At 50.7% G+C, this 11861-nt stretch overlaps 1 protein-coding gene across 2 annotated transcripts in view; it reads right to left on the bottom strand.

Moving 5' to 3' along the window:
• LOC120991112 (guanylate-binding protein 1-like) overlaps positions 1-11403 on the bottom strand; it is an 86315-nt gene extending 74912 nt beyond the window's left edge. Inside the window, exons 1-3 of one of the 2 annotated variants that reach the window (XM_040420003.1) lie at positions 11131-11403; positions 1245-1430; positions 862-989 (exon numbers count right to left, since the gene is read on the bottom strand). In XM_040420003.1, coding sequence (XP_040275937.1) covers positions 862-989; positions 1245-1419 — 303 coding nt within the window. In that variant the 5' untranslated portion in view covers positions 1420-1430; positions 11131-11403. Of the gene's footprint in view, positions 1-861; positions 990-1244; positions 1431-11085 lie in introns of both variants that reach the window. The other variant, XM_040420011.1, reaches the window with a different exon arrangement.
• Between the last annotated feature and the right edge of the window lie 458 nt (positions 11404-11861).

An 11861-nucleotide genomic window follows, 5' to 3' on the forward strand; every position in this document is an offset into this window, starting at 1 on the left:
CCAATAAACGTGTGACCTCCAATAAACGTGTGACCTCCAATAAACATGAGACCGCTAATAAATAAGACCTCTAATGTGTGACCACAATAAATGTCTGATCTGTAACAAACGCGAGACCTCTAATAAATGTGTGACCTTCTAATGTGTGACCTCTAATGTATGACCTCTAATGTGTGACATCTAATAAATGTGTGACCTCTAATGTGTGGCCTCTAATGTGTGGCCTCTAATGCACATGCGCTCCGATCACACGGTATCAGTGTTAGAAGTGTGGCAGTGTGGTCAGTCTATGGATTCCTCTAGCTCTCCATTGTTACATCTGGTTTAGGGTCAGAAGCACCAGTCGTCTGCAGCATCTGCTCATAGCGGCCTCTGTAGGGATGACTGCGCTCAGACAGATAGGATGCTGGGAGTTATACCTGGCTGGGAGTTATACCAGAGATCCTGTACAGATAACAACAGATTATGGATCTAGGCTGGCCAGATGTCTGGTTTTAGGCCAAACAGTCCAGCTTCCTGGCTCCCTGCCCTCCATCTGTAAGTCCTCCTTTTCTGTGGCTCTCACGCTTAGTCATTAGAGGCCCGGGGCCAACAGGACATCCCGCTCTGTGACTGGAGTGACGTGAGCTATTCCCTGTCTGCTGAACCAGTCCAGAGATGAGTGCCCAGCTTGTGTCATCCCACTCGACCAGGCACAGAACAGGAGAACCTGACTGAGCACGTGAGGATCATCCAGCACTCAGCCCAATCACTGCAACAGAAGGCCTATGAAAGTGGCCACCCTAGATGGACCTCACACCACTAGCTCTATGCTGTATATACGGCAGCGATGACTCCGGCTTCAGGAATGTTCACACTGACCTTTCTCACGTCACCCAGGCCTTCTGTGTCCAGCAGCACCAGGGTGTGCCCATGTTTCACAGGGTGAGGAACGCACCACATCCAGATACCTTTAGTCATGGACTGGACTGTCGAGCCCAAGGAGAAGCCTGAATGGACAAACACACAGAGGTAATAGGAAGGGGTTATACAAGAAGAGACCAAGGGCAGTGCCCATCATCAACGTGGAGATGACCATGGTCAGCAAAGGAGGGTGGAGGCCAATAGTGGTAGACGCTTCCTCTAACGCTCCATTGTCTCCATGAGGAGATATATGGCCCAGGACCTGGTCCTATCATTTCATGTCTTTCGACAGAATAGGAATCTCATTTCCGGGGGTCTCCAGCACACATTCCGCCTCTCACCATTTTTACTTTCCGCCAGTCTGTTCATCAGATAGGACTTCCCGGTCCGGTATTTCCCGACTACGGCCACAACAACCACCTTGTGAGTAAAGCGGGATAGGATTTCCAGGGCCTCCTGATTCACCCGGATGGTCCCATCCTCGTGGTTCTCTATCAGACACACTGGACGCTCCATTATCGGAAAATCTATGAATGAAGGAAATAGAAGTTACCTCCAGTATAGCAGAGCCGTGCCTCCGGTATACAGCAGAGCCGTGACTCCGGCATACAGCAGAGCCGTGACTCCGGTATACAGCAGAGCCGTGACTCCGGTATACAGCAGAGCCGTGACTCCGGCATACAGCAGAGCCGTGCCTCCAGTATACAGCAGAGCCGTGCCTCCGGTATACAGCAGAGCCGTGCCTCCGGTATATAGCATAGCAGTGCCTCCGGTATATAGCAGAGCCTCCAGTATACAGCAGAGCCGTGCCTCCATTATATAGCAGAGCCGTGCCTCCGGTATATAGCAGAGCCGTGCCTCCGGTATATAGCAGAGCCGTGCCTCCGGTATATAGCAGAGCCGTGCCTCTGGTATATAGCAGAGCCGTGCCTCCAGTATATAGCAGAGCCGTGCCTCTGGTATATAGCAGAGTCGTGCTTCCGGTATATAGCAGAGCCATGCCTCTGGTATACAGCAGAGCCGTGCCTCCGGTATACAGCAGAGCCGTGCCTCCGGTATACAGAAGAGCCGTGCCTCCGGTATACAGCAGAGCCTTGCCTCCGGTATATAGCAGAGCCGTGCCTCCGGTATATAGCAGAGCCGTGCCTCCGGTATATAGCAGAGCCGTGCCTCCGGTGTATAGCAGAGCCTCCAGTATACAGCAGAGCCGTGCCTCCGATATACTGCAGAGCCTCCAGTATACAGCAGAGCCTCCAGTATATAGCAGAGCCGTGCCTCCGGTATATAGCAGAGCCTCCAGTATACAGCAGAGCCGTGCCTCCGGTATATAGCAGAGCCTCCAGTATATAGCAGAGCCGTGCCTCCGGTATACAGCAGAGCCGTGACTCCGGTATACAGCAGAGCCGTGCCTCCGATATACAGCAGAGCCGTTCCTCCAGTATATAGCAGAGCCGTGCCTCCACTATAGCAGTGCCTCCAGTATATAGTAAGGCCGTGCCTCCGGTGTATAGCAGAGCCGTGCCTCCGGTGTATAGCAGAGCCGTGCCTCCTGTAATGCGGCAGCTTGCATTCGTCAGTCTTCAGTACTGCCATAGTGTTACCCTCCCCTGGTGATCTTGGCGATCCTGAGCAGATATGGCTGTAGGGATGTTATTGCTTTAGGCTCCAGGATCAGAAGCGGTTGGTCTGAGGCTACACGATGGCTTTGTCCGCAGACACCTGTCACATGACCAGAGATCTCTGTGTAGCAGGATAGCCATTGAACTGAATCGGGTCAGGGCGCAGCTCGCAAGATGTCCCAAGTGCGGTCCCCAGAACAGCATAAGTGTCCTCCACTGCCCTGTATATACTGTATACTCCCCTCCCTCGTCCCATCAGATCTCAGGTACTGACAGTGCGGTCCCCAGAACAGCAAAAAAGTCCTCCACTGCCCTGTATATACTGTATACTCCCCTCCCTCGTCCCATCAGATCTCAGGTACTGACAGTGCGGCCGATACAGGGTATCAAATAAAGTAACAAAAAACACAAAGTGGAAAATAATCAGTCAATAATTTATATGTACCTCAAAATGGTCGCATTAAAAACATGATCGATCCCACAAAAAACGCCCTCATATTGCTGCATCGACGGGAAAATAATAAAGTTACTTCTCTTTGAATGTGAGAACACAAACAACAAATACCACAAAAAACTAAAACTGTTTACATTGTGTAAAAGTAGTAAAACGTATGAAAAAAACACATACATATTTGGTATCGCTGCATTCGCACCAACCCATAGAGCAAAGGAAACACATTAGGGGTCATTTATTATAGTGTTTTGCCCCTGTTTTAGTCTAATTTTTCCTATTTTAGACGGTCTAATTTTTTAGGCGCATTTACTGATGAAAGCGCTCCTGCTTCCGAAGCGTTTGCACCTCATTCCACAATTTTCAGTTTTAGACTAATTTTGGTGACTTTTTTTGTGCCTTTTTTCGGCCTATCTATGTAGGTGCGCCTTTTTTACCCATGAATTAGGTGCAAAAACATTCTAATTTTGACTCCTCTCCAGCGGTGGCGCAGTTCTGTTCATCCCCTTTGTGTTATTATCAGGGAGACGAGCGCCTTTTCACAAACAGAAAACATGTCGATATGGCTGCAACTTTTTGTCTGCACTTTTGCACCTAATTCGTGAGTGACCAACACGTAGTCGTATTCACGTGATCCCCCCCGCGCCCTGACGGATACAAAGACGCCTCATTCATCACTTGCTACACGACTCCTTGTAAATACTACAGTCTAATCAACTGCGCTGGTCTAATCACGCTCTAAAAAACAGTCGGTATAAGAAATGACCCCCATCATTAGTGCCACACGGCGAACAGCTCAGAATTTAAAACTCAAAAATACAAGGGCGAAATAGTTGTTTTTGTTCCATTAGCCCCCAGAAAGAGTTGAAAAAGTTTAATCGGTGAGCCTGCTCCATACGCGTCGGGTGCCAGCTATATAATACAGCAAGCACCTGGCCACAATGACTGGGATCGGTGATGACGCCGAACCTGGTCATTTAATCCCTTAGATGCTGCGGTTAATAGCAATTGCGGCATCTATGGAGTAGGTAGAGGGAGAAGGCTCCCGCTGCCTTCTATTAGGAGCCCCCTTAGTGAAATAGTGGGGCTCCGATCAGTTACCATGACAACCTGGGAGCTGCTGAAGGTTCCCAGGTCTGTCACAGTAAGATGTCTGCTAAGCTGTGCATGAGGCACTTCACAGCCGCAGAATCCCATTCACCATAAGGTCCCTTTCACACGAGCGAGTATTGCGTGCGGGTGCAATGCGAACTGCTATCCGCCTGACGTAGCCAAACGGATCCGTCCCTATTGACTTATGTGGCGAAACCAACCTCGCCACAGTGTTTTGGAGGGGGCTGGTTGCCAGCCTCCTGCCCCAGGATTATGGCCCATACTAACTTTGAAGGAGAAGACAGACCGGCCGCACAGCTTAAATCTGTGGAACTGTTTTGGGCAGGAAAGCCATGCTTGCGGCCGGCCAAATGTGACTTCCATGAAATTCGGGAACCCCTGCTCGGATCTGGGTGATTTTTGGATATGTTGTTCACCTAGATCAGAGCTATCCATGGATGTATACATTATGGGGGTATGTGGGGTTTTGTGGTGTTTTCTGTGTTTTGGGGAAAAATGTGTGTTTTCTGTCTGTGAGTGATTAAGTTAGCCCATTACGTTTGGTAATTGTATTTTGCTGATTGCGTCTCAGACAATGCCAGTGTGTTAGTTAATTGCGTCTCAGACAATGCTCATTGTATTTTGTTGATTGCGTTACAGACAGAGGGAAGGGGATTTTGTGTACAATTGCTGGGAAGGTTTGAATACTGTAAATGCATGTGATTGGCTGTTTTTACAAAACCCTGTGGGTGGTAACCTTGTTGGAGGATGTGTATAAATCAATGCTTGTGTGTTCAAATAAAGAGAGCTCCTGCTTTGCCCCTTTATGAAGTCTTGGCTCATGTCTGGGGGATGGGATAACTACACTCTTGGGGATTGCTATATCATAATACTCCCCTGAGTATAAGCTCTTGTAAGAGCTTGCTCCTGGTTCCTGTCTCTGGATTTAGGAGAGGTTCACCCACTGGAGCCTGGAGCCTTGTCGTAGGTCCAGGGTGGGTAGGAGACATCGAGACCTCAACCAAGCTTCGGCAGTTCGTGGGGTCTGCAGCGCTGACGGTATCAAGTGGAGTGCTTGGAGTCCTCTGGAAGCACTTGGAGCATCTATCAACGGAGGTACCCGGTCGGGGTGCTAGGCGTTCCGTTACAACTTACATTGTGTGCCAGGACGGATCCGTTTTCTATGACACAATCTGACACAATAGAAAACGGATCCGTCATGGCTATAGAAGACATAATACAACTGGATCCGTTCATGCGGTGTGAAAGTAGTGTGAAAGTAGCCTTAGGCTAGGTCTACACAATGACATTTGTCGCGCAACATATTGTCGTACCAATGTCGCGCGACAATTTTTATAATGGTAGTCTATGGTGTTGCACTGCGACATGCTGCAACTGCGACAGTCGCAAAAAATCAATTGGGGATGGATATTTCTGTCACGGTCGCGTCGCAGTCGCAGCATGTCGCATGTCGCAGTGCGACACCATAGACTACCATTATAAAAATTGGCACGCGACAAATGTTGCAGCGTAGTTGTGCCCTATCTGTCTTGCGACTTATTGTTGCGCAACAAATGTCATCGTGTAGACCTAGCCTTATTGTGTGAAAAGTAAAAAAAAAACTAAAATATTAAAAGTACAAATAATTTCCCCTTTTCAATATTACTGTACATATAAAAATATATAAACAATTAAAAAAATATCGGGTATCAGGTATCGCCGCAACTGAAAATGTTGGAACTATTCAAATATAAAAATATTTTTCCTGCATGGTGTACGTTGTAACAGAAAAAAATAAAGACTTTTATTTAATAAAGGGGGCATAAGGGGCACAGTACGGGGTGGGGGGCACAGTCACGTGACCCTGAGACATTAGAAGGTCCTTATGGTGCATGTGGTTTAGACGCCACCATAATGAGAGGCAGAGGAGTGAGACAGGGGCCCGGGGCCCTGGATGGACAGGAGGGGTGGACACAGCAAGTAGGTGGAAGGGGCTCTGAGGGGGATTCATACAAGAAGTAGGGGCAGGAGGTCTGTGCAGGGCAATAGGAGGGTGGAACAGAGGTCTGGATACATGAGGGAGGAAAGGAGACGGCAGGGGCTCCATGAGGATGAGATAGGACAGGATATGGGGGGGGGGCAGGTGTCATGGAGGCAAACTGCTTAAAGGGAACCTGTCACCTCAAAAACACATATGACCCCGCCAGCAGTACCTGATAGTAGCCCCCAGTCTGTTATTAATCATGTGTTTGATCTGGTAATCTGATGTTCCATACATGACAAAAACAATGTTTTAAGCGCAATCAGCGCTATCTTGCCGGTCAGCCTGAAGTCAAGGGATTTCATCAGCACACCTCGCATGAGCGAGACTAACGGGATCCCAGGCCTCACTGCAGGATGTCAATCACACCCAAGAGGGGACGGTTAGGGGGGGCTTATCTTGCCTTGAAGCAGGGAGGCCGCTGCCCCCTTGACTTCAGGCTGACCGGCAAGATAGCACTGATGGCGCTTAAAACATCGTTTTTGTCATGTATGGAACATCAGATTACCGGATCAAACACATGATTAATAGCAGACTGGGGGCGACTATAAGGTAATGCTGGCGGTGTCATATGCGTTTTTGAGGTGACAGGTTCCCTTTAATGAGGCAGTAAAACAACTACATAGCATCCAGCAGCTGCTCTACTACAGCATCCAGCAGCAGCTCCAAGAGTTCCATGACCACCCCCAACCCACAGAGAAGAGACAGTCACAGTGCAGACTCACAGAGAAGAGACGGTCACAGTGCAGACTCATTCACAGAGAAGAGATAGTCATAGTGCAGACTCACTCACAGAGAAGAGACAGTCACAGTGCAGACTCACAGAGAAGAGACAGAGTGCAGACTCACTCACAGACTGTCTTCACACTTCTGCTCCAACCCTGCAGTCTCTCTCCTCCTCAGGCAGCACCTCCTATGAAGAGGGGGCATGTCTGCTCTGCTGGAGTGAAGAGGGGACGTGTCTGCTCTGCTGGAGTGGAGAGGGGGCGTGTCTGCTTTGCTGGAGCGGAGAGGGGGCGTCTCTGCTCTGCTAGAGCGGAGAGGGGGCGTGTCTGCTCTTCTGGAGCGGAGAGGGGGCGTGTCTGCTCTGTTGGAGCGGAGAGGGGGCGTGTCTGCTCTGCTGGAGCGAAGAGGGGGCGTGTCTGCTCTGCTGGAGCGAAGAGGGGGCGTGTCTGCTCTGCTGGAGCGAAGAGGGGGCGTGTCTGCTCTGCTGGAGCGGAGAGGGGGCGTGTCTGCTCTGCTGGAGCGCAGAGGGGGCGTGTCTGCTCTGCTGGAGCGGAGAGGGGGCGTGTCTGCTCTGCTGGAGCGGAGAGGGGGCGTGTCTGCTCTGCTGGAGAGAAGAGGGAGCGTGTCTGCTCTGCTGGAGTGAAGAGGGGGCGTGTCTGAAGCTCCCCAGCACTGAAGCTTGTAAGGGAGGCAGCGGCAGCCAGAGTCTGTATGCTGCTGAAAATGGCTTTTATGTGACTTAGGCTACTTTCACACGGGCGTTTTGGCTTTCCGTTTGTGAGATACGTTCAGGGCTCAGCGGTCCAAAACGGATCAGTTTTGCCCTAATGCATTCTGAATGGAAAAGGATCCGCTCGGAACGCATCAGTTTGCCTCAGTTCAGTCTCCATTCCTCTCTGGAAGCTGCCTGCAGCACTTTGGTGTCCGTCTGATGAAACTGAGCCAAATGGGGACGGATCCGTTTTCTATGACACAATCTGGCACAATAGAAAACGGATCCGTCTTGGCAGGGCCGGTGCTACCATAAGGCAGACCAAGTGGCTGCCTTAGGGTGCACCCTGGGGGAGGGTGGAATAGTGAACCTTCTTTTTTTTTTAAATCACTTATTTGTGAGTTGCGCTGCAGTTCACAGAGCGGCACGGGCCCGGCAACACGGTCACGGGGTCAGGCCAGGGTGGCGTGACTGGCGAGTGGCGCAGCCTCGGCAGCGGGTGGCAGCAGGGACTGGAGATGACTGTCTGTGAGTCTGACTCACACACAGCCAGATTGTCGTAGCAGCAGGACAGGTGGGTGATCACTGATGAGCGCACTAGAGCCAGAGCGCACGGCATAAATGTGTTTTAAAAAATGATTACACAAACAACAATGATAAATGGAGGGGGGGAAGGTGACAGTGACATGATGAGAGGGGGGACAATGTCTGTAGTCTGCGACATGGGAATGGGGCCAGGGCCAGCCGGGGGGGGGGGGGGGGGTGTGTGTGATGTTCCATGGGGGGAGAAATGTGACATAGGTGATTTAACATGGAGGGAGAGAAAGTTGACATAAGGGGCTAATGGCTGACATGGGGGCATGATGGCTGACATGGGGGCATGATGGCTGACATGGGGGCTTGATGGCTGACATGGGGGCATGATGGCTGACATGGGGGCTTGATGGCTGACATGGGGGCATGATGGCTGACATGGGGGCTTGATGGCTGACATGGGGGCATGATGGCTGACATGGGGGACTAATGTCTGACATGGGGGGCTGATGGCTGACATGAGGGGCTAATGGCTGACATGGGAGCATGATGGCTGACATGGGGGCTTGATGGCTGACATGGGGGCTTGATGGCTGACATGGGGGGCATGATGGCTGACATGGGAGCATGATGGCTGACATGGGGGCTTGATGGCTGACATGGGGGCATGATGGCTGACATGGGGGACTAATGTCTGACATGGGGGGTATGATGGCTGATATGGGGGCTGATGTTTGACATGGGGGTATGATGGCTGACATGGGGGGATGATGGCTGACATGGGGGCTTGATGGCTGACATGGGGGGCATGATGGCTGACATGGGGGAATGATGTCTGACATGGGGGCATGATGGCTGACATGGGGGGCTAATGTCTGACATGGGGGTATGATGGCTGACATGGGGGCATGATGGCTGACATGGGGGGGCTGATGTCTGACATGGGGGGCATGATGGCTGACATGGGGGTATGATGGCTGACATGGGAGGCATGATGGCTGACATGGGGGGGCTGATGTCTGACATGGGGGGGCTGATGTCTGACATGGGGGGCTGATGTTTGACATGGGGGCATGATGACTGACATGGGGGGATGATGTCTGACATGGGGGCTTGATGGCTGACATGGGGGGCTAATGGCTGACATGGGGGTATGATGGCTGACATGGGGGGGCTGATGTCTGACATGGGGGGCTGATGTTTGACATGGGGGGTATGATGGCTGACATGGGGGGATGATGGCTGACATGGGGGCTTGATGGCCGACATGGGGGGCATGATGGCTGACATAGGGGACTGATGGCTGACATGGGGGGCATGATGGCTGACATGGGGGGCTAATGTCTGATATGGGAGGTATGATGGCTGACATGGGGGCATGATGGCTGACATGGGGGGTATGACGTCTGACATGGGGGGCTGATGTCTGACATGGGGGGCTGATGTTTGACATGGGGGCATGATGTCTGACATGGGGGCTTGATGGCTGACATGGGGGGCTAATGGCTGACATGGGGGGCTAATGGCTGACATGGGGGGTATGATGGCTGACATGGGGGGGCTGATGTCTGACATGGGGGGCATGATGGCTGACATGGGGGGCTAATGGCTGACATGGGGGGCTAATGTCTGACATGGGGGGCTGATGTTTGACATGGGGGCTGATGTCTGACATGGGGGGGCTGATGTCTGACATGGGGGGGCTGATGTCTGACATGGGGGTCTGATCTGAGGCATTGGGGGTCTGATCTGAGGTCTGATTAACATTGGGGGTCTGAGGTGCAATGGAATTTTTTTTTCTTATTATCCTCCTCTAAAACCTAGGTGCATCTTATGGGCCGGTGCGTCTTAGAGGGCGAAAAATTCGGTCCTCAAACCAGCGATTGTGTGAAGCAGAGAGAAGATACCAGGACCACACAGAGGAGAAGCCATGCAGACGGGACCAGGGCCAGGTGAGCTGAGGGGGGGGGGGGGGGGGGGGGCGTCCTTCTGCGTGCGTTCTGTATTTTTCTCACACTAATCAATTGCAGGGGGTGTTATCGTCTGAAAGTATGAACAAGAATAGGACTTGCTCTGTAATTTGCAGAACAGTTGCAAAAATTCAGCCCCATAGAAATTAATGGGTCAGAAAATGGCGGTTGTGTGCATGCGCTATCTGCCTTCTTATGGTTCTTTACACTGATTTTGGTTTGTTTGTTTTTTAATTGTGCCTTTCATCTTGTTTATTTTTAAGCCATATTTACATAAAACATGAAAACCTCTCTGCTTTCACATGGCCGAACTATTGGAGCATTTTAGCGTCTGTATTACGGCTGCAACAAACGGACAACAATGGGTCAACTGAACCATAGAGTTCAACTTCTGGGGCGGGGCGCAAAATGTAGCTTTGCTTGTGTTGGCAAAAATCCTTGCACCAGCCCTGCGTCTTGGCTATGTTAAAGATAATACAAATGGATCCGTTCTGAGCGGCTGTATTATCTGAATGGATCCGTCCATGACAGATCCGCACAAAACGTGAGTGTGAAAGTAGCTCCCTGCGCTCCAGCAATGAGCGATTGCGTCTGTACTGATGGCAGCACTCATAGCAGAGCAGTGCGCCCCGGCACTTGCCCGGGTATGCCGGGTGCTGACCACATTATAAGGACGTCATGTCAGTCTTCCTGCACAGTGAACACTGTAAAATCAAAACCCCAAAAACATTGTCAGAATTGTCGGGGTTTTTTAATTTTTTCTATTTTCCAATACAAGACACGGTAAATTAAATGGTGCCATAAAAATCTAACTTCTCCCCTCATGTGACTATATGAATGGAAAATTAAAAATGCCAAACGTGATTGATCCCACAGAAATACCCGCGTGGCTGCATCGACGGAAAAAGAAAAAAGTTATTTCTCTTTGAAGAAATTCCCTTAGTCCTAAAGGGTAAAGTAAGAAGCCCCAGCCCTCAAAGGGTTAAGCGGTGCCTCTGCTGCAGAGTTATGTCTCGTTGCTGAATGCGGTGACTTACGTGACTTTACACGACGCAAATTCTGATGAGAAAATCCGTCCTCACCGTGCAGGTAGGTCGCCCGCTCCGTGCTCAGCTCTCTGGTCGTCACCCGCCGGCTCGCCCTTATTATATATTCTCAACGGAAAGTGAAAGTAAGACGACTTCATCTGCTTCTCTCCCTCCACATACTTCTGGTCGTGCACTAGACAATTAACACCTTGCTGCACAGGATTACAAAAACCTGGCTGCTTTCTCCATAAACAGCGCCACATCTGTCCACAGGCTGTGTGCGGTATTGCAGCTCAGCCCCACTCACTGGACAGGGGCTGCAGGGCTAAACACAAGCCATGGACGGGGGGGGGCCTGTTTTTGGAAGTCAGAAACCATGTTTTTCTAATCCTGTACGACTCATTTTTGAATCCTCAGTCCTGGAAGAGGAGACTGATCATGAAGAAGGATGGATGGGGGTAGGGTTTATGCAAATTGTCCCCAGAGTCCTGTGGGTGGAGCTATACTGTATCGGGGGCAGGGATTAAATCTTCCAGGATATGTTTTCTCAACAATCATCTCTTTATTCACACAGACAGGATTACAATGACGGATAACACCTATCTATAGTTAACACAAGAGCCACAATAGATGATGTCACGTCTCACCTCCTCCCCCTCCCTGCACAATGACCTCTTCATAGGTCACAGAGCATGCCCACAACACACTCCCAGAAATCAGTGAGTCATCTCCGCACTGCAGGTTCCTGTCGCTGCTGTAAAGCAAACCTCTGAATGCTGCTGACA

Source organism: Bufo bufo, chromosome 1 (assembly GCF_905171765.1).
Source record: "Bufo bufo chromosome 1, aBufBuf1.1, whole genome shotgun sequence".
Taxonomy (NCBI): Eukaryota; Metazoa; Chordata; class Amphibia; order Anura; family Bufonidae; genus Bufo; species Bufo bufo.